Source organism: Perognathus longimembris, chromosome 9, assembly GCF_023159225.1.
Source record: "Perognathus longimembris pacificus isolate PPM17 chromosome 9, ASM2315922v1, whole genome shotgun sequence".
Taxonomy (NCBI): domain Eukaryota; kingdom Metazoa; phylum Chordata; class Mammalia; order Rodentia; family Heteromyidae; genus Perognathus; species Perognathus longimembris.
In genome coordinates, this window is record NC_063169.1 from 12,587,024 (window position 1) to 12,613,919 (window position 26,896).

The 26,896-nt window shown below is 39.1% G+C and overlaps 1 protein-coding gene across 1 annotated transcript in view; it reads left to right on the forward strand.

Moving 5' to 3' along the window:
* Pdss2 (decaprenyl diphosphate synthase subunit 2) overlaps positions 1–26,896 on the forward strand; it is a 199,056-nt gene that overhangs the window by 90,370 nt on the left and 81,790 nt on the right. Inside the window, exon 3 of the mRNA XM_048354522.1 lies at positions 17,903–18,101. Within this exon, the coding sequence (XP_048210479.1) occupies positions 17,903–18,101 (199 nt within the window). The remainder of the gene's footprint in view (positions 1–17,902; positions 18,102–26,896) is intronic.

Here is a 26,896-nt window from a genome sequence, read left to right on the forward strand (position 1 = left end):
TTTTTAAGAATACTTAAAGAAAAACCTAGAATGTATAAGAGTAGTGGTGCTCTGTGGAGAAAAGAGATATGTGAGTAACTAAAAAGTATTTTTAGTTGTTTGTTTTGTAGTGTCGAAGATCAAACCAACCATAGTAGGCATGTACTCGGCCAGGGAACTGCCTACTTTCTTTTTGAGACAGGGCCTCTGTGTAGTCCATACTGTCCTCAAACCCACAATTCTGCCTCAACCTCCTGAGTGTTGGTGTTACACACATGTGCCACCAAAACTACCTTAGCTGAATTTTGTAAATGCTTCTCTGATATATCATCCACATCTACTCCCAAAGAACCTTGCATTTCAGATTTCTAGGGAAAGAATGTAAGTACTGTTATTGATCAGGCCATGTGCTTGGCTCTGGGTCACTCAGCCAGCATAGAGGAGACTGAGGGTCACATAGAAGTGGCTGCTTTACTTTCTCCTCTCAATGAGGGGAGAGGAGATAATGTACTTTCAGAGAAAGCGCAGCCATCAGGGGATGTCAAGAAAGTGCCTGCCACAGTCATCTGTAGCTAAGTCTGAACTGACGTGAACAAGTAAGTTAGAGTTCACTGAATTCCATACAGGAAGCTTATGCCTTTGTCATATCAGAGAATTATGAAGATTTAGAATTATAGATACTACAAACCAAATAGCGTAAGCCATTTGTTTTGAAGACAGAATGGCCCATTTGGCCATATGTTAATACAATTTTAAATACCATTCACCCTGTAATTTTACTTCTGGGGTATATGTTCTATAGAAGTAGAACATAGATACATGTGATCAGTGTATGAAGATGTTCACTGTAGTATTGTTTATAATAATAGCATGAAATAGCCTAAATATTTATTAATGGGGTCCATACTATGGACATGACTATAGAGCCATCATTAAATTAGGTATTTTGACATGTTGTAAGGACCTCAAAATCATCAACTATAATTGAATAAAGCAAATATAGTACTATATGCATATTATTAACATTTTATAGGAAAATTCATAGCATTTTATAAACATTAAAAACATATAGCAGAAATCTGAAGGGAAATATGCTCAACTGTTAGACAAATAACTCTGGAGGAAAAAAAAAGTAGAATGGAAAGACATGAGCCTAGCAGGGCCCCATGGGAGAGATAGTACCGTATCTCTGTTCAGCGAAATAATTTTTTGAGGCTTGCAAACAGTGCTATGAATTGAACATAGTCCCTTGCACATATTAGGCAAGCAATCTACTAGTGAGCTATATCCTCAGCTCTTGCTGTGTTCAGACAGGGTCTCATGGTGTAGCTCAGGCTGGCCTTGAACTTACTATGTAGCACAGATTGGTCTATAATTTGCAATTGTCCTGACTGCCTCCTAAGTGCTGGGCTTACAGGTGTGTTACCACACCTGGCTCCAAAGAAATATAATTTGAAATATACTAGCAGCTGTACTAAAAAGGAAACAAATAATCCTAACCAGTATTTTATCTAAATTAATGTCTAACATACTCTTTCAAAATGTAGGCAATATGAAGCATTTATCATTGAGATATTTAAAATGTTTTGTCTTTACACTTACAGAACATCTAAATTTAAACCGCTGGTAGCATTTTAAGTGCTTAATTGCTACCTGTGGTTAGTGGCTATATTATTGCACAGTCCAGCTCTGGATACTTATACTTCACAGGGTCTGGGAGCTATCCTTTGGCCTGGGAACTATCACTTAGCTCTAAGACCACAGCTGAAGAAGCAGCCTACATTAGGAACAGAAAAGAGATCAAGTGAACCATGTATCTCTTAAAGCTTCTGCTTAGAAATGACATTTTCACTCATTTCATTGGCAAGAAGTTAACATGACCTTGTTTAACAGGGTGGAAATGCATAATTCTCTGATTGAGTGGTGGTGGTGATGGAGGACATCAGCCTATTTGACAGAAAGGTACAAAAATCTGTTACAGTTATGTTGCCTTTTGGTTCTTGATTAGGTAAATGAATAGAAGACCACTATTGCTGTAGCGAGGTGCCAATCAAGCCTCCCTCCCACCCATGTTCTTCTTGTCTGAACATTTAATTACTGCATTGATGAAATGGAAGGAACATGGATTCACAGAACAATCTGGAACAATCTGAGAATGACATGAAGCAAAAACTAACCTCTCTACATCTACATTGTTTCCATATAACTTTTTTTTTTATGCCAGTCTTGAGGCTTGAACCCTAGGGCTTGCACATTACCCTGAGCTTTTTTGCTCAAAGATAGCTCTCTACCACTTGAACCACAGCTCCACTTTCATCTTTTGGGTGGTTAATTAAGATAAGAGGCTCACAGACTTTCTTGCCCCGGCTGGCTCCGAAATGGGATCCTAAGATCTCAACCTTTTGAGTGGCTAGGATTATAGATAGGAGCTCCTGGTGCTCGGCCAATTCTTGGGGGACTGTAGGTACCTTAGGACCTGATGTTATCATCTTATTGATGTGTTTAAAACCATTGTTCTTAGAATCCCTGAGTTTTTTTCAGACTACCAGAGGACTCATGTATAATTGAGGCTAATCACAGAACCCCTGTGTCTAGTGACAGTCTATAGATGTGCCACAATTATTGTTATTCAGAAAATTTGATTTCTTGAGTCAGTAGGGTTTGAGAGATAGCAGGCAAATTACATTTCACCTCAGCCAAAAGTTTTTTAATCAAAATCTAGCTCCACTGCTTCCTAGTCATAACACCCTGGGCAGATCAGTTAACGTATCTGAGCTCCTATTTTCTCATCTATAAAACAGGGTTAATAGCTAAAGTTGGTAAATATTAAATGCTCCACTTAAAAAACTCATAATGTCTGGGACACTGTAGGTAGTGAATTGTATATAACCTGCCATGGCTTCTGTAGTCTATGGCTTATGCATGTTGGAGAATCACTCTTCTTTTATATTTAAAGAGACCTGCTCAAACACTTAGGATTTATTGTTGTGTCTTTGTATATCTAGAGTGGTTGGGAAGAAATGAAAGCAATCTAATTTAAAACATGTCACTATATAGCTTATGCCCTTGCACTCTTTTTTCTTGGAAGCAGATCTTTGTTTCATTTGATTTCCCTTTACCCTCACATCTCCCTGCCTTGGACACACTTTGTGGTCTAAATAGAGCCTGCTAAGTTTTCCTCTTTGGTCCATCACTGCCTCTTGTAATTTAGTTAGAGAGGTCTTTGCAGAGTGACATTTCCCTCCTATGGTGTTTACTGTGGCTCATTTAACATGAAGCTTCCCATCTCTCCTGACCCCTGCTTGCTTTCTTTTGGAGAGGAAACTTAAGCCCAGTCTCTTATAAAGCAAGTCAGAAGTCTCAGAGCCCTGGCACTAAACTTGAGTAGTGATTTAGATCCCCTTATTTTTGACCATCCTCCAATTCAAAGGTAGAAAATCTGCTGTCTTCTTCATTTGCATTTTTTTTTTTTTTGCCAAGCCTGGGGCTTGAACTCAGGGCATGAGCATTGTCCTTGACTTCTTTTTGCTCAAGGCTAGCACTCTACCACTCAAGCCACAGAGCCACTTGCGGCTTTTTCTGTATGTGTGGTGCTGAGGAATCAAACCCAGGACTTCATGTATACGAGGCAAGCACTTTACCACTAGGCCATATTCCCAGCCCCTATCTTCTTCATTTGCAATCACACATCTTTCCCACTATTTCTCCTGAAAACAAAGCATGTTTCCCAGTTCCACTTCAACCAATATTTTTAGCTTTGTCATATTCTAATTTAGCTCCATAGCATCTTCTGGTACACTTTCCAGATTGTCACTGGACTGTCATTTCCCCCAGGCTGGTTATACCTGAAGCAGTTTCATAACTAACTGATGAGCCCTTGAAAAGTGGGGGTTGTAATGAGACTGGAAACACCAGCATGCTTTTTGTAATCAGTTCTTGAATCCTCCACCTGCCATGCCATGGAGATGACTTGTAATTATCAGAGCAGAGAACTGAACCCCTGTACCGTAGCAGAAAGAGTGAGCTCTATGGGAGGGCGAATGACAGAATCTGCTATCCAGTGGAGGGCTGGGCGGGGAGCAGATATTTTGGAAAACTTTGATGCTGAATCTGATGTGTTTGTATAACCTTTTCATATAGAACTCTGTGCAGTAAGTGGGGGAGTCTTGGTTTTCTTCATTAAAAGCTTATTAAATGAAGAAATAGAACAGTGGTTCTGCTTCTGTAGATGAGGGTCAGAGAGGCGGGTCTGATCTCTTCAGGATATTAATGTCTGCCTTCAGCCGGGGGAAATGAGCCATCACTTGAGTTAGAGGCAGCTTTATGTGCTCATCACTAGGGATTCCCATATGTCCAGGGAGCTGCTACAGTTTAAAAAAAAAAAAAAAAAGGCAGTGCTCAGTGCTAGAGTGCAGAGGGCTCTCATTGGAATTCATGTCAGGAAGCTCAGCTCAGTCTGCCCAGAGCAAGTCTGTTTAATGTTGATCAGCTGTCCATCTGATAAACTGAATTGGTCTGGGCATTCCCTCCAAGGCCTGTCCTGACAGTGACAGCCGCTGCGCCCAGATGTCTTGTTAGGTTTTTTGGGTAGTCTCAAGTATTGTTAACCCATTTTGTGATAGCTAAACTCAAACCCACTCTTGCAGATTGGACAGGGATGCCTACCCTGGCTTTCTATCTGCTTCTCTGCCAGAGAACTATTTCTACAAACTAAATAATATTGGTTAGCTACCTGTCTCCTTCTTCACTGTAAGCAGCTGGTTGATGTATAGGATAATTCTGGGTTGATAGTGTCAGATTTGTGACTGAGTTATTCAGAATAATAGGATTGTACAAATATTTTTTTCCTGACAGTCCTGGGGCTCGAACACAGGGCCTGACCACTATCCCTGGCTTCTTTTTGCTCAAGGCTAGCACTCTGCCACTTGAGCCACAGCGCCACTTCTGGCCGTTTTCTGTATATGTGGTGCTGGGGAATTGAACCCAGGGCCTCATGTATACGAGGCAAGCACTCTTGCCACTAGGCCATATCCCCAGCCCCATACAAATATTCTTAAAGGTAAGTTACCTGGCTTGGTTATGCTCTGTTAGTCTCATAGGTATGTTCATTGATCACTTGGCAGAATGTTTATTATGTACCTGCATAAAGAGACAATGTAATACAAATTTCTTCCTGGTTGGAAGATTTCTAATGATAAATAGGGTGATTCCTTGCTGAGTCCCAATATCCCCCTGCTCTTTCAAGTATGACTGCCACTACCTAAGGCAGCTCACCTCTTTGTAGCTGGGTTGGCAAGGCTGGAGAGAATTAACTGCAGAAAACATCAATTCAAGCTTTAGGTTTTTTTGAAACAATAAAGGTAAGGAAAAACTGAACACACAAATCTTTCTGTTAAGCAATAACTTTTGAAATTATATTTTAGTAAAACTACAGGCTTTAAAATTTTTTTTCATTATCTAGCTACAGCCAAATTGCAAATATTAGTCACTCCACCCACATAGGTATAATCTATTTTGGTTTTATTTTGCTTTGCTTTGTGATACTGGGGATTGAATCTGGGACCTCCCACATGGTAGGCAAGTGTTTTACCCCTGAACAATATCATCATAATGAAAGAGGGTTTTTTTTTTTGTTTTTTTTGGTCAGTCCTGGGCCTTGGACTCAGGGCCTGAGCACTGTCCCTGGCTTCTTTATGCTCAAGACTAGCACTCTGCCTCTTGAGCCACAGCGCCACTTCTGGCCGTTTTCTATATATGTGGTGCTGGGGAATTGAACCCAGGGCTTCATGTATATGAGGCAAGCATTCTTGCCACTAGGCCATATTCCCAGCCCCAATGAAAGAGTTTTGTTTGTTCTAAAAAGTTTAATTGAAGTACTAGTTAAGAACTTTTTTTTTTTTTTTTTTTTTTGCCAGTCCTGGACCTTGGACTCAGGGTCTGAGCACTGTCCCTGGCTTCTTTTTGCTCAAGGCTAGCACTCTGCCACTTGAGCCACAGCGCCACTTCTGGCCATTTTCTATATATGTGGTGCTGGGGAATCGAACCCAGGGCTTCATGTATATGAGACAAGTGCTTTTGCCACTAGGCCATATTCCCAGCCCCTAGTTAAGAACTTTTGTTTTTACTTTGACCATTGTAATTTTAGCTGTGAAATGAATAAATCTATTTTAAAGGTAGAAAGATTTGTTTACAAAAAAGAAAATGAATGAATTTAGAAAATACTTATACATAAACATACAATAAAACTTTCAGAGATAAAAATCTGTCAAGGGCTAGGTTGTAATTCATTAGCAAAGCATTTGCCTTGTAGTACCCCAGGGTTGATCCCCAGTACCAAAAAAGAAAAAAAAAAATCTGTCAGTTTGGGAAAGATGGACAGATTCCTTTCTAGGATATTCTTGCATCCAACTAATAAGCCTTTAGTGATGTTAAAAAAATACAAATAAAAATGTCAGACTCAATAAGTTTCTTGTAATGGTCCTTCTGAGTTGCCTCAGATATTGTACATACATACTAGTACCCCAAAAATATTCATATGATACTTGAACCAGTATGAGAAACACATTAATAACAGAATGGCTTCCCACTTATTTGGGGCACTACTGAGGTTTGAACTTGTACTTGCTAGGCAGGTACTCTACCACTTGATCCATACCCCAGCCTTTTTGCTTTAATTAGTTATTTAGTTTTTTCTCAGCTAGCCTGGACCATGAGCTTCCCATTTATCCCTTCCACAAAACTAGGTTAACAAGCATGTGTCAACATATGCAGCTTATTGGTTGAGATGGAGCCTCACTAACTTTTTACCTGGGCTGGCCTCACACCATGGTTTTCTTGATCTTCACCTCCAAAGTATCTGGGATTACAGAAATGAGCCATTGCACCTGTCTGTTGTTTGTTCTTGTCCGCCCCCCCTTCCCCGCCCCCTTTTCAAAACATTATAATGGGTTTTTATTATTCTGCTTTTATACATGCATATTAAGTACTTTGATTATATTAGCCCCCATCATCCCCTTTTTTGTCTTCTCTGCTACTTTCTCTGAACAAAAACAGTTCCTTTCTTAAATTTGTGTCAATATTTTTTAAAGTCTATATACTGCATATGAAAATACAACATGTGATATTTGTCTTTTTTTTTTTTTTTTTTTTTTTTTGGCCAGTCCTGGGCCGTGAACTCAGGGCCTGAGCACTGTCCCTGGCTTCTTTTTTGCTCAAGGCTAGCACTCTGCCACTTGAGCCACAGCGCCACTTCTGGCCATTTTCTGTATATGTGGTGCTGGGGAATTGAACCCAGGGCCTCATGTATACGAGGCAAGCACTCTTGCCACTAGGCCATATTCCCAGCCCCATATTTGTCTTTTTTTGACTGACTTATGTCACTTAATGGTGATCTGCTATTCCATCCATTTTCCTGCAGGTTACATAGTATCATTTTTCTTTATGACTGAATAATGTTCCATTTTGTATGCCCATATGTGTGTACATGTATATATATATCACATTTTCTTCATCTGTTTATTGGTTGATTGTTGTGCACCTTAGCTGATTCTATAGCTTAACTACTGTGAACAGAGAGCTTCAATATACATGGGGTCTGCAGGCATCTTTATTATATGCTGACTTACATTCCTTCAGATATATGCCCAGGAATGATACACAGGATCATATGATAGTTAAACATCAAGTTTACTTTGCTTATTTTGTTTGTTTGTTTGTTTTGGTGCCCACACTGGAGCTTGAACTGAAATTTTACACTGATTCACTCTACTGCTTGAAATCTGATGGACTTTTCTTCCCAGGCTGACTTTGAACTGTGGTCCTCAGAGCTTAGCCTCCTGAGTAGGATTACAGGCATGAGCCACCTGTGCCTTAAAATTCCAGTTTCAAGTGAACATCTTCACACTGCCAAGCAGTTCTTTGGAGCTCCGTATAGTGATTTGGAAAAATCTGAACTCCTGGCCCTATTCAAGATTCTCTTCAACCCGGCCAACTTCATTTGTGTTCCTCACCTGCTACTGTCTAGCAAACAATCCTATTCTTACCTACAAATCTGTTTTTGCTTATACTATGCCCAAAACTTTACAAAACCTTTAATATTAAAAATATAAACGGGGGCTGGGGATATGGCCTAGTGGCTAGAGTGCTTGCCTCCTATACATGAAGCCCTGGGTTTGATTCCCCAGCACCACATATACAGAAAATGGCCAGAAGTGGCGCTGTGGCTCAAGTGGCAGAGTGCTAGCCTTGAGCAAAAAGAAGCCAGGGAATAGTGCTCAGGCCCTGAGTCCAAGCCCCAGGACTGGCCAAAAAAAAAAATTATATATATATATATCACTCATACTACTCAACAAATACTCAGACCCTACTCACTCCCAGGCACTGGTCTAGGTACTGAAGATACAATAATTGAGAAAAAATATGAAAATCCCTCATGGAGTTTATATGCTTCAGTTTGTTTTTTTACACTTACCAACATGTGTTAGACAACTTTCTAAGTCAATAGATATACATCTAAAACATTCTTTTTCTGTTGATACTTAGTACTGTATTGCACTGATACTTAGATTGTTTCTCTTTTTTTGCTTTTACCAAACTAGTAATATATGCTATTAAAAACAAGCATATATTTATATGTGTTTAAAAGTTTTGGTGAAATTTTCATAGGATATCCTAGTCAAGTTTTTATTTTGTCATATACTCTAATTTTGGTTACTGTTAAATTACACCAATTTAAAATTCATTAATGAATCAGTGTAAAATTTCTGAGCCAGTGGTTGCCAAAGGGGGCAAGCTGTACAAAATGTATTTAGCTGTAGGAAGTGGTAGAAACTGATGAGCTGATAAGCATGGCTACAAAGGTTTAAATTTCTATTCTCTTTTTAAATTTTTTTCTAGACTTAAAAAGATCCTACAAGGAGGTTAGAATTTAACATATCCATCTAAGTGTTCAGTGCTTCTTTATCAGATTCACCCCTTAATTTCAGTTTATTCATTTTTCTTGTGTGTATGCAAGTCCTGGGGCTTGAACTTGGTGCCTGGGCACTGTCCCTGAGCTTTTTTGCCCAAGTCTAGTGCTTTACCATTTGAGATACAGCTCCACTTCTGGGATCTGGGGAGGTTAAATGGAGATTTACCACCAGAGAGACTCATGGACTTTCCTGCCTGAGATGGCTTCGATTGTGATCCTCAGATCTCAGCCTGCTGAGTAGCTAGGATTACAGGCACAAGCTACTGGTAGCTGGCTAGGTTTATTCTTAAAAACACTAATTACCAAATAATATGCCTGTGCACTTTGTTTCTGTCTTATATCAGAACTAGTAAATCACTATGCTCACTCTACTGACACTTTATCTTAATCCTTTTCAATGTTATTAAACTAATGAAATGAAAGTATTATTTCTTTATTATAATACTCTTTTAGTTTTGTTAGTGGGGTTAGCTCAATGGAGCATCATTCCATGTGCCTTTTGGCAATTTATGTTTCTTCTGAATTACTGCTTTATGCTCTTTTTACTATTAGGCTATTTATCTTTTATTAATTTTGCTCAGTTTGGACAAGTTCGATACATACTTTGAATATAAATATTTAATCTGTTCATTGTGTTGCAAATACTTTACATCCAGTCAGTATTTGCCATCTTTTTCTATATTTTACTATTATATTTTTAATACATTTTAATTACTCAAATTTACTTTATAGCATTATGACTTGCTGTCATATTTTGCAAGACCATTTCATTCCATGGCTTCAAGAATGTTTTGCTAAATTTATAGTATTGTTTTTTCCATTTTCATCGTATATTTAAATATATTTTTATCTATGGTGTGAAATAGGGATCTAATTTTATTATTTATTTTTTAATTGATAGCCACTTAGCCCAACATGATTTGTAAGAATAATCCATATTTTCCAGAATGATTTGAAATGTTATTGTTACCATAAATAATTTTCCTAATATATTTGGGTCTCCTCCTAGATTTTATCCCAGTAATCAATTGGTGTGCTTTGATGGTATCACTATATATGTTTAATACTTCAGGAACTTGAGTTTGATCCCCAGTATCACCAAAAAGTAAAAACAAAACAAAACACTGCAATAAGTTGTAAAATCTAAAATAGCAGAGTTTTTTTTCTTTTCTAAAAATCTAAGTTTCAAAAAAAATAAAAAATAAAATAAAAATCTAAGTTTCAAATGTATTCTTTCCATATGAACATTGAAATCAGTTTTTGAATTAAAAAATACTTTTAAAATTCAGATAAAATGATCTTACCATAAATGACTCTTGCCTAGCATTTTACATTTAAAAGACACCAAATTTTATACATAAGTTTTTGTGTGTGAGGTTTTGATGAATATTTTATTGATACACGAAGAACGTAGGCTTCAGAGCCCTAGAGTTCTGGGTTTGAATCCAGCCTTTAGTTTATCTACCATGCAAACTTGAGAGAAAACTGTGACAAAAAGAAAAGTGGGGGTAGTTTTAGATTAGTCATTCTTTTATTATTTTTTTTTGTCGGGGGAGTCGTTCTTGGGGCTTGAACTCTGGGCCTGGATGCTGTCCCTGAACTCTTCAGCTCAAGTTTAGCACCCTACCACTTGAGCCACAGCGCCACTTCCAGTTTTCTGGTGGTAAACTGGGGATAAGAGACTTTCCTACCCTGCCTGGCTTTTGAACCGCAATCCTCAGATCTCATCCTCCTGAGTAGCTAGAGATACAGGTGTGAGCCACCGGCGCCCAGCTGGGATTAGTCATTCTTGAAGCTGGCAATCATTCCAGAAGTCCTGATGCCATATTTTTCCATTTGTATATGTTTGAATTAAAAGCAGAGTTTAAAAAATATATTTAGAAAGTATTAAAACTGACAAAATGTAAGCATCAGTTCTTTCTAAATAGAACCCTATGTAAATATTATTGTCCATACAATTCTAGTTTTGGTGGTGGTGGTGGTGGTATTATTGTTGTTTTGTGCTGGTCCTGGGGCTTGGGAACTGTCCCTGAACATATTTTTGCTCAAGGCTAGTGCTCTACCACTTGAGCACAGCTCCACTTCCAGCTTTTTGGTAGTTCTTTTGAAGATGACAGTCTCTTGGGCTTTCCTGCCCAAGGCTGGCTTCTCCTCAAATCTCAGACTCCTGAGTAGCTAAGATTACAGGCCTGAGCCACCAGCACCTAGCAACTATTCTGCCTTTTTTAAACTTCAAAAAATGGAAAGCAAGGGAAGAGATGACAAAGAAAGGAGAAAAAGAGAAAGGGGGAGAAAACAGACTTCATTGTCTTCTCTTTCCCTTGTCTCTGTGGTAAAAACACACTGTCCAGACTACTATTTTAACAATGTAAATGTAAGTAACATTTGGGTGTTTTTTTTTGGGGGGGGGGTTGGTCTGTTAGTCCTTGAGCTTGAACTCAGGACTTGGGTGCTGTTTCTGAGCTTTTTCATTCAAGGCTAGTACTCTACCACTTGAGCCACATCTTTGCTTCCAGTTTTTTGATGTTTAATCAGAGATAAGTCTCAGGGACTTTCCTGCTCAGGCTGGCATCAAATCATGATCCTCAGATCTCAGCTTTCTGAGGAACTAGGATTATAGGTGTCAGCTACCAGCACCCAGCTGTAAGTAATGAATTTTTTTTATTTTTATTTTTGGCAGTCCTGGGGCTTGGACTCAGTGCCTGAGCACTGTCCCTGGCTTCTTTTTGCTCAAGGCTAGCTCTCTACCTCTTGAGCCACAGAGCCACTTCTGGCTTTTTCTGTTTATGTGGTACAGAGTAATCAAACCCAGGGCTTCATGCATACAAGGCAAGCACTCTACTGCTAAGCCATATTCTCATCCCTAAGTAATGATTTTTAATCATTAGAACTATTAGCAGTCATAGCTCCTGTAAGATTCTTATTATTCCTAGGGACCATTATAATTCAAACCTTAAAGGTGCCAGTTGGAGGAGGAAAACTGGCCTCAGGGGTCACTTAGAACTGTCTCTATAAACCTGATTTTAATTTTTGGCATTTCTTCCCTTTTGAAACTAATTATAGCATTTTTCCATAGCCTTCCTAGAAATGACTGCTAAGTAAAGAGTTACCGACTTGACAAATTTTGTGTAGGCAGTCCAGAGAACTAGATGGCATAATTACAGTGTCCTGGGGGTGGGAGTGGCAGGGAGATAGGTGACTACAGAAATAAAGTATGAGAAATGACAAAGCTATATTCAAGGACCTTCAAGCATAGAGTAGTTAGGTGTAGAGAAATGAGGGCAGTGATGTGGGCTTTAAATAAAAATACATGTGTTCCTCTCCTGATAGCAGCAAAAGTTGTATACCCTCATACAGGGGAACTCAGTTGTATGTCCTCATACAAGGGAACTGAGTGGAGTTTTTCTTACTTGTAAGTAATGTGGCTCTATCTCCAACAGGTCCTATAAAGTGGATAAAACCAGAGTGAAGAAATAGGAACATAAAGTGTGTTGGCTCTTTTTTGTGGTACAATGTTTATTGATCATATCTTTCAGGAATTTAATTGAGTGCACATAATGAACAGTAGCTTAATTTCTTAGAAAATAAGTCTAGGAGCTCATGAAAGAACGGGGTGGAGCAAGGGAATAAAAGAAAAAGAGGAAGACAAAGAAAAAGCACAAAATCCACTGCTAGTGTAGGTAATTCAAAAAAAAAATCTTTGTGTCTTAAAAGTTGGGAACAGGAAAGAATCTGTTCTTCGGCCTTGATCTTCTGAGAGAACCCAAGACCTGTAAGTGTAAGAGATCTACTCCTATTCTGCTTTTCTCACAGGATAGGCAAAAGTAGAACTAATCCAGATTCTTGGCTGAGTAAATAATTTAATTTGGTTATGAGCAAATGATTTGGAAACAATATAACTACATTCGCCTAGTAATTTTGAACAAAACGAGGCAGCCTATTTCAAATGTACATTGTCCTAGAGAAGTTTCCTCCATAGTATTTAAAAACTTGGGTCTATACCAGTGTTGATAATCATTAGTTTATCCCCCTTCCTCATTTTTTCTTTAGGTAAACAAAACTTTAAGTTCTTATTGGTCACTATGATAACATGGTCTAAGTTCTAGCTTTATGCTTTTTATCCTTTACAAACAAGTATTTAATCTTGAGGAATCTGCTATAATTAAAATCACAAGTAGATAATATAAGTGAAGGTTCTTTGAAAATGGTAAGTGTGAATGATTGGTTTTGTTATTATTACTACTTTTTTGTTATTTCTAGTCATGTACAACTTCAAAGTTTTTATTTAATGAATGTTTCTTTATGGCTATAGTTGCCTTTATTAAAAGCTTGCAATTATTCATACTCATCCTTAGTGTAATCCAAAAAAGCTACAGCATCTTGCTTGCCTGATTATTACTTTCTTGCATAAGCTAAATTGCATAAGAGACTTAACCAAATGTGTAACCCTTTTTGAGTTTTATAGTTGCCCATAACTTCATTTTGTGAGTTTTGTGAAATATGAAAATATGGATTTTTTCACTGAATGGTTTTATAAGCTAGAAAACATTTTCAATTTTTATCCCTTTCTTTTAGTCTCTTTAAAAAATAATTTTAATTGTTAGCTCCACTTTTTTAAAACGCCTTTTTAAAATTTCTCAATCATCTCGTAAGTTTCTATTCTGTGACTTACTTTGGAATGTAATGAAATTCTAATGTAACCTTGACTTTATCTTTTTTATCTTGAAAAGTATTTAATTCACTGGTTCACCTCTTTTTAATATTCCCTCAATCTGTAATTAAGTACAGATAGTCTACTGGGAAATTGTTGTATATTCTCTTGATGTGCAACAAAGGAAATGAAATAGATATGTAATTTTTCTTTGATATTGCCAAATTGACTCTTATTTTATATTAGCTGTATGTATCTTTAAGGGGTTGGGATATGGTTCGCTGGTAGAGTTCTTGCTTAGCATGTACAAGGTAAACATGTTCAATCCCTAATATCACACACAAAAAAGTAAGTTGTAGAGTTGTAATTGTGTCTTTATGTAATTGTTATATTATTATAGTTAAACAATACTATTTTCTTTTGTCACTTGTGGGGCTTGTACTGAGGGCCTGAGCTCTTTTGCTGAAGGCTAGCTCTCTACCACTTTGAGCCAAAGCGCCACTTGCAAATTTGAGTGGTTAATTGTAGATAAGTGTCTCACGGGGACTTTTCTGCCCAGGCTGGCTCTGAACCACAATCCTCAGATCTCAGCCTCCTGAGTAGCTAGGATTACAGACATAAGCGACCAGCACCCAGGAAATAATACATTTTTGAAAGAAGAGTCTTTTGCATTTACCTGTGATATGTTTATTCCTTTCCATGATTAAGGTGACGGTCACCTTCGAGCCCTTTTGTTATATTTGCCTCGGACCTTTTTCCCTATCTCCACTCTTTTTTTTTTTTGGCCAGTCCTGGGCCTTGGACTCAGGGCCTGAGCACTGTCCCTGGCTTCTTCCCGCTCAAGGCTAGCACTCTGCCACTTGAGCCACAGCGCCGCTTCTGGCCGTTTTCTGTATATGTGGTGCTGGGGAATCGAACCTAGGGCCTCGTGTATCCGAGGCAGGCACTCTTGCCACTAGGCTATATCCCCAGCCCCCTATCTCCACTCTTAACCCACCATCTCTCTACTTTCACTAGCTATTTTTTTAAATCTTCTATTTATCACTTTTGGGCTACTCCTCCTATATTATTCAAATACTTAATCATCCCCCTTCTCAATATCATTGCTTGTGTAATAAAATATAAACTTGTTAACCTGTTATAGCCTAGTCCAGATTGTTATTCTAACTTAGCCACACAGGACGTTACACTCCAGCCAGCTGACCCCCTCACTCTAGTCACATTTTATACCCTTGCCTTCTGTAAGCCTTGATTTCACATCTGCCTTATTTTTGGCTTCCTAATCTCTGTTGTTTGTGCTCTGACCTTTTTCTCCAGCTGTGGCTATCCTATTTATCCCTTTCAAAGCAAAACTCAAATTTAACTTCTTTAGAGTATATCTAGAAAGCAGCTAGATAGTAGAAATTGAGCGAGTTTTGAAATATCTGCTAGTTATATATTTTTACACAACAAACCATTCAAAGCTTAAAATAACAGACATTATAATTCTGTGGTTTGGTTGGATTATTTTCTCGGCTATTATTTATGTGGCTATATCCACCCAGTAGATCTGCTAGGTCACAGCTAGAATGGCTCTGTCACAGGTTTCATATTGTATTGTCTCGGGAAAGCTTTCCAAGAGGATAAACCTAATGCAGAAACATTTACTAAACTGGTTTGTCCCACATAAGTCAAGAAAGTCTCATGCGTAAACTCAGAGTCAGGGCTGGGAATGTGGCTCAGTGGTAGAGTGCTTGCCTAGTATGCATGAAGCCCTGGGCTTATTACCACATAAACAGAAAAAGCTGGAAGTGGTGGTAGAGTGCTAGCCTTGAGCACAGATAGGCTCAGGGACAGAGAGCCCAGGCCCTGAGTTGAAGCATCAGGATTGGCAAAAAATAAAAATAAAATAAACTCAGAGTCAAAGAGCAGACTGTACATGGCATGGATATCAAGAGGGGTAACTTATTGGTATAGCAATCTTTCACCTGACTCTAGGGATTCCCATTATTTCCATATGCAAAACATCAGCTACAACCTGGTGGTTCATGCCAGTAATTCTAGCTCCAGGAGACTGAGATCTGAGGATCAAAGTTCAAAGCCAGCCTCAGCAGAAGAGTCCATGAAACTCCTATTTCCAATTAACTACCAAAAAGCTGAAAGTGTTTCTTTGGCTCAAGTGCTGTGTCTCATGCCCAGGCCCTGAGAGTAAGCCACAGGATAGACAGACAGACAGACAGACAGACAGACAGACACACACACACACACACACACACACACACACACACACACACACACTATCAAGGCTTTAAAAGCTTCATCCTTTTCATAGCATCAAACTGAAAATGCTTGATCTCATGACTTGTGTTAGGTGGAAATGTAGATTTGGCTGCATGTATGCAGTTTCTCCTGATTCAAGAACCTGGCAACTACAAGGAAGTTATCTACCTCATTGCTACCAGCACATGCCCAACATATAATAGTGAATCAGGAACAAAATAACCACAGTAGTCACTTCCACTTAAGAAAAAAAAAAAAGCTATGTCCCAGTGCCAGTGGCTATTAGTTATTCAGGAGGCTGAGATCTGAGGATCACAGTTCAAAGTCAATCTGGGTAGGAAAGTTCATAAGACTCTTATCTACAATAAACTACTCAGAAAAAGCCAGAAGTAGGGCTATGGCTCAAGTGATAGAGCACTAGCCTTGAACAAAAGAAACACAGAGTCAGCACTCAGGCAAAAAAATAAAGAAAGAATTCCAACAACAAATGCTGGTAGAGGATGTGGGGAAAAAGGAACCCTATTGTACTGTTGATGCAAATGTAAATTAGTATAACCACTCTGGACAGCAATCTGGAGGTTCCTCAAAAAACTAAACAGATCTTCCCTATCTTCCCTATACCCAGCCATACCACTCTTGAGCCTTTACCCAGATCATTACAAATCAGGATAAAGACACTTGCACATCTATGTTCATTCACAATAGCCAAACTATGGAAACATCCCAGATGCCCTTCAATAAATCAGTGGATTAATAAAATGTGGCATATATATAGAATGGACTTTTACTCATCCATTAGAACAAGTAATATTATGTCATTTGCAAGGAAATAAATGGACCTAGAACAAATCATGCTAAGTGAGGTAAGTCATGCTGTGAGAGACAAACAGGACATGTTTTTTCCTCGTTTGTGGAAGCAAGATCTAAAATCTAACTGGACATGATAACCTATATAGGACAATAGTCACAAACTGACTAAGGGAGGATACCCTTAGGGGGGCAACACAAAGGTTTAACTTCTCTGAATATTTAAGATACTTTTTTTTTTTTTTTTGCCAGTCCTGGGCCTTGGACTCAGGGCCTGAGCACTATCCCTGGCTTCTTCCCGCTCAAGGCTAGCACTCTGCCACTTGAGCCACAGCGCCGCTTCTGGCCGTTTTCTGTATATGTGGTGCTGGGGAATCGAACCTAGGGCCTCGTGTATCCGAGGCAGGCACTCTTGCCACTAGGCTATATCCCCAGCCCTTAAGATACTTTTTATTGAAAGGAAAAGAAATGGAAACACATGGGTGGGTTGTTGTTATTGTTGGTTTTGATGGTGGTAGTGATGTTTATGCTTTTTCTGCTTTTTAGAGGGGCAAAGAGAGGTCACAGAAAGGAAGGGAGGGCAGTCATGATATTCAGTACACTATGTGAAAAATGAACTATGCAACTTGTTGCCAGGGATGGGAAGGGGAAACTGGGGAAGGCTGAGGAAGGAGTAACATCATCTAAAAAAACTGTATGCATTGCCTGAATTGTGAAATGGTAACCCTTCTGTACAACTCCTTAATAATAATAAAAAAATGTATTTGTTAACAAAAAGTTTTGTTGAAAATGAACTATACAACTTGGGGAAAGAGGGAAGGGATGACATTGTTCAAAAAGAAATGTACTCTCTACCTGACCTATGGCCTAAATGTAACTCCTGTGTATATCACCTTTACAGTAACAATAAAAAAAATTTAAGAGGGAGCTGGACATAGTGGGGCTCATATGAAAGAAGTATACTGAGAACAAAGTATCTAAATGGAACTGAGGAAGGTATCCCTCCACTGGAAGACCAGTGACTTGTAAGAGAGTAAAGATCATTTTAGAGAATAAAGTATCATGATCTATTTGTTGGTCCCAAACTATTCCGCAGAGAAGCCTCTGTTAAATCTTCATTAAAAAGTATATCACCATCCCCAAAAAATCATGTATGAAATGTTTTATTGTTGAATACTGAAGTCTGACGATGGTAAAATAATCTTGACACTTAGGCAAGTCTTGTATTTGTGTTTTAGTCAAAGAAGTTTGGCAGAGATTACAGAACTTATCCACACTGCCCTCCTTGTACATCGTGGGATAGTAAATTTAACTGAATTGCAGTCATCTGATGGACCATTGAAAGACATGCAGTTTGGAAATAAAATAGCCATCCTGAGTGGAGACTTTCTTCTAGCAAATGCCTGCAATGCACTAGCTCTCCTACAGAATACCAAGGTAAAAACAACAAGGTTTGCTGTGCCTGCATGGCTTTACTTGAGCCAATGTGGCTCAAGTGGTAGAATGATAGCCTTGAGCGAAAAGAAGTGAGGAACAGTGCCTAGGCCCTGAGTTAAAGTCCCAGGACTGGCAAAAAAACAAGGTGGGGGGGAGATGAAGACATTAGTCTAAATAAGGTAAAAATTTATGGTTTCATGTAAAAACATCCCTAGGTTGCTGTAGTGATTCTGCAGTGAGACTCCTTTTGCATTACTATTCTGCACTCCTGATCTTACCACTCAGGGCTATCATGATGGCTCTGATGCCAGAATTTAATGATGGCCAGGAAGTGCTACCTGTATTGCACATTGCCAAGATCCCAATCAAAAACCTGGAAGATACATTGAATTTGGGCTGCATATTTTCATAAGACACACCTTTCGTTTTTAAGAGAGAAAATAGTATGATAGGAAAAGAATGAATTGGACATATGAAGCAGAACAGCAGAGACATCAAATCTGCTTCCCTTGGGCATTCTTTCTATCTTTATTGACTCAGATTTCTCTCCTCTCTATGATTTCATGAGTCTTATTCAATTCTCTCTCTCTCTCTCTCTCTCTCTCTCTCTCTCTCTCTCTCTCTCTCTCTCTCTCTCTCTCTCTCTCTCTCTCTCTCTCTCAGTGCTGAGGAATAGAATTCGGGGTTTCATGTATGCGAGGCAAGCACTCTGCCACTAGGCCATATTCCCAGCCCCAAATTCTCTCAAATTTTAGCACTTACAAGTTAAAGTAAAGGGAGTAGTTATTGTCCCTGGAGATACTAACTATATTATCCACTATTTTGCTCTAACATGCCTATTGTGATGTGTGAGGAAGAGTGGGCCTTGATTGCAGAGGAAAAAGCCTCCAGAAGTACAGATCTAACAGACCTGTATGTGACACACTCTATCCATATACAATGGCCAGCATGGCTTAGACTTGCATGAGTCTAAGAGGAGTGGATATTTGGGACCTGTTATTTAGTAGTACCCAAGTATACATGTGAAGAATTAGCCTCAAGGTGAGTCTACTTCAAGAAAGAAACCAAGGCTCATTGCCTTTAGACAAATCGTTTTCTCTCACTGTCAGTTTGAACTTAAAGTGAGCTATCCTTATGAAATTTTATATAAGGTTAAAAATAGCTTTATATGCAAATAAAATCATACTTCAGTGACACAATCACTCATTTAATCCACTTTACTTTGTAGAAATAATATTTAATTAATACATTCCTTCTAACTGGTTTGGGTCAATCACACTTTTTTTTCCCTCTTTCACTGTGGAAATGAAGGCTTTACTCTCATTAAAATCAGATCAGATTCACAGCCTGTGAAATCCACTCAGTGTTTTGCATTCAGAAGCATCACTATAAATGTTCCAGAATCTTAAGACCTCCACCATCTGTTCCATTAGGCACTGGATTTCAATAGCACTACTTGATTTACAAAGAAGGGAGGGGGGATAATCCCCAAACCATAGCATACCCAAGCAACAACTCAGCCTGAAGTAGTAACATTAATCAGGCCTTTTTGGTGAGCACCAAAAGCTGCAGAAGTCCGCACCTTTAAATTCACATTTATCATGCTTCTTCAAGGAGAATTTTTGTTGTTGTTGCTTTAAAAGGCCATAATATGGGGTTTTTCCCCACTGAATTTTATAGTTGTGTGTTAAATCTAAGCCTTTATTCTGTGCACCTTTGCAGTTCATCCAAAACAGGATCTTTTACACCTTGGTCTTCAAAGGGTCATTGAAAGCTCTGCAAGGTCAATTTCAAAAGATACTTTGCCAGCTCACTTTTTGTGAAAGGCCTTGGATACCATATCCAGGGATCTGTGATTGATCTTGCACAGATCTGGGCTTTTAGGAGCTCTCTTTTAATCATAATAGATGATGTCCAAATCATGTGAACAGTATTGTAAAGAGAAGTGATTGCAAGAGGTCACTGGAATGCTTGAAAGTCAAGAATTCTCTTTGATAAAGCAAATCTCCCATATTCAGAAACACTTCCTTTCATTTAAATACTTGGAAAGATTTTCTCCTTTTTTATTTTATAAATTTTATTGAAAATTACTGTCTTAAAAACTTAAATATGCAATGACTATGTGCATCTAATCTTACAAAATAGTACTTATTGAAATGAGCTCCAGGTAATGGAAACAAGAGATTTTTTTCTTTTTTGCTGTTTTTGTTTTCTTTCTTTTTTGTTCTGTTTGTTCATTTATATGTCTATGGGGAGTGTATTGGGAGACACAGAAATGGAGGCACAAAGGGTGAACAAATGTAGTCGTGATACTCACTGGACACCATATTGAAATTAAACTATACAACTTGTGGGCGGGGATGGGAGGGAAAAACTGGGAGAGAACTAGGGAAGGGGTAACATTGTTAAAAAAGAAATGTACTTTTTTTTTTTTTTAGTCAGTCAAGAACTCATGGCCTGAGTATTCTCCCTGTGCTCTTTTTGCTCAAAGCTAGCATTCTACCACTTTGAGCCTCAGCTTGACTTCTAGTTTTCTGGTGGCTAATTGAAGGTAAAAGTCTCAAGAACTTTCCTGCCTGGGCTGGCTGTGAACAGCAATCTTCAGATCTCAGCCTCCTGAGTAGCTAGGATTATCGGAGTGAGCCACCAGCACCCAGCAGAAATGTACATGTCTATTTAACTATATCCTGTCTGTACCTCACTTTTATAATAACATTTTTTTGCCTGTCCTGGGGCTTGAACTCAGGGCCTGGGCACTGTCCTTTACCTTCTTTTGCTCAAGTCTAGCACTCTACCACTAAGCCACATTCCCAGCCCCTATAATAACAATTTCTTCTTTTGCCAGTCCTAGGGCTTGAACTCAGGACCTGAGCACTGTCCCTGGCTTCCTTTTTGCTCAAGGCTAGCACTCTACCACTTGAGCCATAGCGCCACTTCCGGCCTTTTCTATATATGTGGTGCTGAGGATTCGAACCCAGGGCTTTGTGTATACAAGACAAGCACTCTTGCCACTAGGTCATATTCTCAACCCACACAATTTTTGAAAATGTTTAAAAAGGAAAAAAATTAAGTATGTGTCTTTAGTACAAATAAGGGATTAAATAATCTTTAATTTCCCATTCAAAAAAGGACAACCAAACCAAAAAAAAGTGAGAAGCTAGCCAGAAAACTATAACTCTTTCAGAAAAAAAAGTAACATAACACATGAGGTCTACCTTATGTGCTATGTGTAGAAAATACCTAATACATAGATATGATTTCTGTAACTAGATATTTTTCAAAATTTTGTCCTTCATTTCTAAAAGTTGGAAGTGGTAAAGCAGTAGTCATGAGTAAAAACTTCAAGCAATAATGTGAAACTGAGTTCAAGCACCAGTACTGACAAAACAAACCAACAAAAAAGTTCATTTCTATAAGTGTAAAGAGTTGTGACACACTTCTGTACCATTTAAACTGAATAAAAATTTCTTTTCTTTTCTTTTCTTTTTTTTTTTTTTTTTTTTTTTTTTTGGCCAGTCCTTGGCCCTTGGACTCAGGGCCTGAGCACTGTTCCTGGCTTCTTTTTGCTCAAGGCTAGCACTCTGCCACTTGAGCTACAGCGCCACTTCTGGCCTTTTCTATATATGTAGTGCTGAGGAATTGAACCTAAGGCTTCATGTATAGGAGGCAAGCACTCTTGCCACTAGGCCATATTCCTACCCTCTGAGTGATTTTTTTACTTTTATAAGAAAGAAAATTTTTTCAGCATCAACAACATAAATAAACCCCATAGCAATGAGGAAGCAGACAGAACTTAATACAGAATATCTGTTTGTAATATGTTACTCTTTTTTTTTGGGGGGGGGGGGGTTGGCCAGTCCTGGGGCTTGGACTCAGGGCCTGAGCACTGTCCCTGGCTTCTTTTTGCTCAAGGCTAGCACTCTGCCACTTGAGCCACAGCGCCACTTCTGGCCATTTTTCTGCATATGTGGTGCTGGGGAATTGAACCCAGGGCCTCATGTATACGAGGCAAGCACTCTTGCCACTAGGCCATATCCCCAGCCCCTATGTTACTCTTTTTTCCCAGTAACAGCCTGCCTTTTCTTTAAGGGTATATATTTAACTTGGTAATTAAAGTTGGCACATTTATAGCAGTTTTAATATTTCATGGTCTATTCATTCTGTCCATTTCCTATCCTTGTGCTACTAGATTTTTGTCTGACTTTCTATATGATAGATACATTTATCTGTCATTCTCTGGGGGTAGACTAATTAGGTAAAGAATTCTGCAGTCAGTTGAAATTTGGGCTGTTTCATAATTGCCAAGGGTAAAATTACTAAAGTCAATTATTCTCTCTTTGCCTTTTCTCTGAAGACATTAGGGGTCTTCAATAATTACCTTAGGTAATTCTTAGATTTGTAAAATATCTCCACATATAGAAGTTGGTATATTAATCCTTCTGATAATCATCTTACTATTATTACGTGTGTGTGTGTGTGTGTGTGTGTGTGTGTGTGTAACAGTCTTAGGGCTTGAACTCAGGGTCTGGGCGCTGTTCCTGACCCTTTGTGCTTAAGGCTACCACTCTACCACTTGAGCCACAGCTCCACTTCTAGGTTTTTGGTGCATAATTAGGAATAAGAGTCTCATGGACCTTGTTTTCCTGCTTTTGAAAAGTTTTTATTTTACATTTATAGTAAGAAGACTGACATTTAAAGATCTAAATGCACAATGAGTTGTTTTTTTCCTTTGTGGTAATTTTCACTTATACCTCAGTGGGAGGCAGCCTGGGCCTTGTCTAAATACCCCAGAGCATTGTCATGTTATTCCTAGGGGCTATTCTGTTAAGCATTAAAGATTTATATTTACAAGTACCGGACAGAACAGATGTACTTCTTACAGAACTGACATATTTCCTTATGTTAACTTTGTTTTCCTAAAGGCATAAATATGTTGTTTACTAGGAAGAAATTTGTTTGTATAAATATGTTCAATTTATACATATAAATCTCTTTTACATTGCCTATATATTTTAACAAAGCGGCTGCTATTATTTTTATGTTCATCTTATTAGTTATATAATTTTATATTCATGTTGAAAATGAACTATAATGTGCTATATAATATGAGCTTTAAATTCTTCCCTATCATACCTATTTAGAGCAGGCATTATTAGGGTTAGTGGTAGAGTACTTGGAGGCCTTGGAGTTGGTTCCCAGTACCACAAGGAAAGAAAAAAATTAAACCACAAGGAAAGAAAAAAATTAAACCTAAAATTAAGCTTTTATATATTAAAAATATACATCTTTTAAATTTGTTATCTCATAAACTCTGAACTATGCCAATTTTGATGCTAAAAACAATGCATTGTAAATTATCTCTTTGGCATAGGAAAGCCAAATGCCATTATACAAAATGGACATTTTCTAAGTGTTTGTCAGCCTAGAAACATGACCCCAAGATGAGCAAGAAGCTTTCATATTTCATCCACCTAAAGTCTTCAGGGAAAAAGTGTGAATGCTATAGAAATACCTGGGTTTCTATAGAAATGGGTAGAGTTGAGCTCATACCATGGTTGGCCTCACTGTTACAGCAAGCAGTCTTACATTTAGCAACCTCATTTTTTTGTTGTTGTTGTCAGTCTTAGGGATTGAACTCAGGGCCTGAGCACTGTCCCTGGCTTCTTTCTTTTGCTCAAGGCTAGCACTCTACCACTTAAGCCATAGCACCATTTCCAGCTTTTTCTGTGTATGTGGTACTGAGGAATTGAACCCAGGGCTTCATGTATACTAGCCAAGCACTCTACCAAAGCCACATTCGCAGCCCCAGCAACCTCAATTTTTATAAGTCACATTCTCTACTTCCTAGAAGTAAATTAATTAAATCAGCTTGTCTTACTCTCCCATTTGCACTGACCTAAGGGGCTATTTCTCTAAATCCGAGAAAAGGAAAAATCCTATTTTTAAAGCTGAATTCTTTGTTTCTCTTTTGCCTTTCTAAACATCTTTCCCAGGGTAGTTCTTGAATTCAAACTTTACAAAAATACTAGGTGATAAACAGCTGGTTCCTTCCTCTGCATCTTCAGCTGGCTGGCGTCACTTTGCCATTCCTTCACCCCCAAAGGCCTTTTCCTTGTGCCCATGTCACTGGATCCTACAACTCAATTAAGGATACTCATTATTTCATCAACCAAAAACAATCATCCACCTTTATACCTTCTTCTTGCTTCTTTCAGGAGAAAAATGCTAAAAAGCATTACTTGAATTTGAAAAACATTAGAGAAAAATATAGTATACTCTTGTGAGAAGGAAAATGGAAATTATACCATTCAAAAATAGATAGGCATAAGGAAGATATAATGTGTCTATCCTCATTCTCTTGTTAAACCGAATTTCCCTTAACTGTCAACATTTAAAGATATTCTGCACACCAAAGGGAATAATTACCAGAATCAAGAGAAAACTCACAGAATGGGAGGAAATCTTCACCAGATAGAAGATTTATTAAGTACAAAGAACTCAAAATGCAAAATAATAATAATTCAACTAAAGAATAGACAAGTGAACTGAACAGACTTTCACAAGAAATACAAATGACTGATAGATACATGAAGAAATGTTCAGCATTTATAGCCATAAAGGAAATGAAAATCAAACTATACAGGGCTTTCATCTTAACCAGTCAGAATGTTAATCATTAAGGAAACTACAAATGCTAATAGCAAGCAGAACGAGTGAGCCCTCTTATACTGTGGGTGGGAATGTAAATTAGTGCAGAGGTTCATCAGAAAACTGAAAACACCCAGGCACCCAGCTACTCAGGAGGCTGGGATCTGAGGATCATGGTTCAAAGCCAGCCTAGGCAGGAAAGTCCCGGAGACTCTTTATCTCCAGTTAACCACCAGAAAACTGGAAGTGGTGCTGTGGCTTAAAGTGGCAGAGCACTAGCTTTGAACAAATGAGCCCAGGGTCAGCACCCAGGCCCTAACTTCAAGCCCCACAACAGACCAAAAAAAAAAGAAAAACCTAAAAACAGACCTATCTTATTACCCTCCCATACCACTCTCGGCTACATATCTGAAGTACAAATCAATATAAAAGAGAGATACCTGCATATACATGTTTATTGCATCTATGTTCACTATAGCCAAACTGCAGAAATAGCCACAGTGCCCAATAACAATATTGCTGGGCTTAGCTCTACCTCCTTCCGTGTAGAGATCCTGGGCCTATCTGCCTCCTCCGTGTGGTCCCCTATCGCTCTCACGTGTATCCTCTGGCCAGTAGGAATTGACTGCGGGAACGAAGTCCACATGTAGCCTCTGTCAGCGTGTGGTTGTGGAAAGCCCTCCTCCTTCCCTATACCTGCCAAGGAAGCAAGGCACGCATAGGCTCCCGGAGAAGCTTCAATGAGCATTCTGGTTTATTCAAGGGAGGGGCTAACAGTCTTATACCAGTAATGACACGCGAAGGAGAGGGACTGGCCAGGTGCTAATGATAGGCTAATGAGTGTGTCAATCACGTTGACATCATGGAACTTTCCACAGAGGTGGAGACCTCTTGGCTCCGCCTCCTGGGCCAACCGGCGCCATCACAACACACATGCTCGCCACCGAGAGGCGGGGCTGGTTTGGCTTCTCTTCCGGCAGAACCCGGAAGGAGGTGGGCGTGGCTAAAGCCATCCCAGGTCTTAAAGGCATAGCCATCCCCTACATCTCCCTCTTTTTTGTTTTTTTTTAAGTTAGCAGATGTAAACATGGCATATGTAGGCATGAGGCAAATGTTGACATAAGATATATATATGGGGGCTGGGAATATGGCCTAGTGGCAAGAGTGCTTGCCTCCTACACGTGAAGCTCTCTGTTCGATTCCCCAGCACCACATATATGGAAAACGGCCAGAAGGGGCGCTGTGGCTCAGGTGGTAGAGTGCTAGCCTTGAGCGAGAAGAAGCCAGGGACAGTGCTCAGGCCCTGAGTCCAAGGCCCAGGACTGGCCAAAAAAAAAAAAAAAGATATATATATGGAGCCCCTTCCGCAAAAGGATAGGTGAAGGGGCCATCCATTTGGCTCAGTCCAGAGAACTCAAGATAAATGCAGACATCATTTCCTCTCTTGGCGGTGAGGTAGAAGCAGGTTTAAGTTCTGGCGACTCTGGTAGTCCACAGCAGCTGATAACTTAACACATGTAGTTAGTAAAACATTTTTTTCATAAACATTAAAGGCAAGACGCTAAACCCTTGTGCCTACCTTTTTAAACATTATCAAAAACATTGAAATAAGGTGTCAAAACCCTCAGCTCCTATTTCCCTCCAATGGGACCCCCTAAACCAAGCAGCAGGGGGAGAGCAAAAGGAGACAAACGGTGCAAAAACTTCTCCAGTGTGTGTGTGTGTGTGTGTGTGTGTGTGTGTGTGTGTGTGCAAGGCTGCAGGCAAAGCTGCCACAGCGAAACATTGCGCCACAGGAGACGCTCAAGGAAGTCTAGAAAGCAAGCAGGGAAGGGAAGCTGGCTGCCTCCTACCGCTACCGCTGTTGTATGCAGGCAGGCTCCCCATTTTTTCTTGAGAGAGCAGAAGAAATCCAGCATGGTCCTTGTTTTCCTGGAGAGAACAAGAAGACATTTCTCCAGAGTAAGTGCTCCGGGCTTAATTTCCCAATCTGGAAAGGCACATACAAGGCTCCTTTCCGCACTATTTTGGGAAGATTTAAAATTTCTTTTTTTGTGTGTAAATTTAAGATATTTAATGTAAGCATTGTCGGGCTCGGGTCGCCTCCCCTGGCATGGGGTCAATGCTCAGCTACATTTCTCACCATT